At 36.3% G+C, this 3,164-nt stretch overlaps 1 protein-coding gene across 1 annotated transcript; it reads left to right on the plus strand.

Moving 5' to 3' along the window:
- Window positions 1-1,835: 1,835 nt before the first annotated feature.
- LOC130043792 (olfactory receptor 5B2-like) lies at window positions 1,836-2,783 on the plus strand. The gene has a single exon (XM_056136236.1). It carries the CDS (start codon window positions 1,839-1,841, stop codon window positions 2,781-2,783), a length of 945 nt encoding a protein of 314 aa, XP_055992211.1. The 5' UTR covers window positions 1,836-1,838.
- The last annotated feature ends 381 nt before the right edge of the window (window positions 2,784-3,164 follow it).

A 3,164-nucleotide genomic window follows, 5' to 3' on the forward strand; every position in this document is an offset into this window, starting at 1 on the left:
TATTAATTATGTTCAATATTTTGGGTAGGATAAACATTTTAGGAATATTAATTTTTTGAACATATAGACAAAGATAATTTTTAATTTTTATATATTCTCCTTATATCAAGAGTAAGTTATGATTTTTAGTGCACTAGTCATTGGCCTCTTTGATTAAACTGATTCCTAAATACTGATATTTTGATACAATTTTAAATGGGATTGTTTTTTATTATAGTTCATTGTAGAATAACGTATACTGCAGATTGATTTGGTAGCCTATGATTCTATTGGTTTATATTTTGAAAAGATGGTGTCTAGGAATTTTTATGCAGGTTAGGCCACTTTGTAATAGTTCTATTCCAATTTGAGCGCCTTGAATTTCTTCTTATTGACAATTGCTGAGGTAAGGGACTCTGAAACTCTAGATACTCTATTGAATGATAATGGGGACCATAGACAGTGTTGGGGATTGGATCTTGCACATGCAAAGCAAGTGCCTACACTTGTGTACTAATTTGTTGGTTCTGTCCAAAGGTTAATTAGGAGTATATTTTCAGCTTTCAAACGTTGGAACTGGAGCGATAGTACAGCGGATAGGGCATTTGCCTTGCACACAACTGACCTGGGTTTGATCCCTGGCATCCCATATGGTCCCATGAATATCGCCAGGTGTAATACCTGAGTTCAGATCCAAGAGTAACTCCTGAGCATCGCCAGGTGTGACACCAAAAGCCAACACCTTAGGGAAAAAAACAGCTTTCAAACTTTATAATTTTCTCTGTATTTATGGGGTGCCTGGCTTAGAATCACACCAGTCGTGTGCAAGGCAAGTATCCTGCCTGTTGTACTATATCTCTGGTTCTTTAGTTTATTTTTAATTGTAATTTTGGGGATGGTCGGTTTGGCCACCTCTGGTTGTTCTCAGGGGCTGATGCTAGTTCTGTGCTCAAACACGCTGGCAGTGTTTGGGGAAGCATATATAGTGTCAGAAAGAGACGCAGAGTTGACTACAAGCAAGACAAGTGCCTAAATCCCTGTACTATGTCTCTGATCCCTGGATTTCTTTTGATAGCAAGTTTCTTTCTTTTTTTTTAAATGTAGGAGTACTGCTATTTATTCATCCATTCATTAAACTGATTGAATTGGGCATAAACTCCACATTACTTTTTTTAAAATTCAGAATGTTAATTTAATTTTATTATTTTTATTAGTTTTTAAATCACCATGAGATATAGTTACAAAGCTTTCCTGTTTGTGTTTCAGCCATACAATAATCAATCACCTAATTCCCTAATCACCCTCCACCAGTGCACATCTTCCACCACCAAGGTCCCCAGTATCCCCCCACTATCCCACCCCTCCCCCTGCCTCTATGGCAGACAATCTACCCCATACTCTCTTTTGTATTGCTGGTAGCAAGTTTCTTGTTCATAACTTTAAAGTCTAAAAATATGCCTCATATGATTTTAATTTTCATTATTCTATAGAAGCTTATGGTGCTCAGCATGTGGTCTATCCTAGACGTTGTTCCATGGGTGCTAAAGTAGATTGTACATTATGTTTTATGGGAATAAATTCTAACATTGACAGTGCTGCTGGGAGAATAACATGGGGTGATGCTAGGGATAGAATTTATAGCTTCATGCCTAACCTGCTTACAGGACCATACCTATGACCCTATCTAGTAAGTTTTGTATTCAGAACTACTTTTGAACAGTCATTAAGAATAAAATATTGCTGCAATCAAGGAACAAATTAAAGAGAATACTTACATATATTTATGTTCCCACATCATCTTTTTTATTATTTCTAAATTTCTCTCTCTTTCTCATTATAACAGAAAATTGATTGATCCCATGGAGAATAATTCAGAGGTTTCGAATTTCATCCTGGTGGGTCTAAACAATACCCCAGAACTTCAGATTCCCCTTTTTCTCCTGTTTACTCTCGTTTACCTCATCAGTGTCTTGGGAAACCTGGGAATGACTGTGCTAATCCTGGCAGACTCCCGTCTGCACACCCCCATGTACTTTTTCCTTCTTAACCTGTCTTTGGTGGACTTTGGTTACTCCTCAGCTATCACACCCAAAGTGATGGCTGGGTTTCTTCTAGGAGATAAGCTCATCTCCTACAATGCCTGTGCTGCTCAAATGTTCTTTTTTGCAGCCTTTGCCACTGTGGAAAATTATCTTTTGGCATCAATGGCCTATGATCGCTATGAAGCCGTCTGTAAACCCTTGCATTACACCACCACCATGACAACAAGTGTGTGTGCACGTCTGGTCATTGGCTCCTATGTTTGTGGTTTTTTGAATGCTTCTGTTCAAATAGGTGACACTTTTAGTCTTTCTTTCTGTATGTCCAATGTGGTCCATCATTTCTTCTGTGACGTTCCAGCTGTCATGATTCTCTCTTGCTCCGATAAACACATTAGTGAATTGGTTCTTGTTTATATATCAAGCTTCAATGTATTTTTTGCTCTCTTTATTATATTTATTTCCTATGTGTTCATATTTACCACGATCTTGAAGATGCACTCAGTTAAGGGACATCATAAGGCCTTGTCTACTTGTGCCTCTCACCTTTCTGCAGTCTCCATTTTCTATGGAACTGTCATATTCATGTACTTACAGCCTGGCTCCAGCCATTCCATGGACACAGGCAAAATAGCATCTGTGTTCTATACTATGATAATACCCATGCTGAACCCTATAGTCTACAGTCTGAGGAATAAGGAGGTCAAGAATGCATTCAAGAAAGTTTTGGGAAAGGCAAAACCAACTGTAGGCCTAGACTTTTAATATTGCTAAATGTTCAATAATCTGGTTTCATTTTGGTCATTTATTTCATATTTTACACCCCTATAGCGCACTTTATTCCCAGAATTATATTCACAGCACACAGAATTCTTTTGTTTTATAGAAACAAAATACATACAGAAATTTAATATTTGAACTGGCATGGATCAAAGAAAGCATAAGATATTTTAATTTCTGCTTGTCAAAAGCCTCTCTGAGTACTATAAACAACATACTATATTGAAAAATTAAAAGTTTTGGGTAAAATTTTATAAACAGATTTATTGTAATGATAATTTTTGTGTATGCAAATATTAAATTATTATGTTATTTACTTAAAACTAAAATAATATCAAATGTACTTCAAATAAAATCACTTTATTA

Source organism: Sorex fumeus, unplaced genomic scaffold, assembly GCF_029834395.1.
Source record: "Sorex fumeus unplaced genomic scaffold, SorFum_2.1 ptg000007l, whole genome shotgun sequence".
In the NCBI taxonomy this organism is placed as follows: Eukaryota; Metazoa; Chordata; class Mammalia; order Eulipotyphla; family Soricidae; genus Sorex; species Sorex fumeus.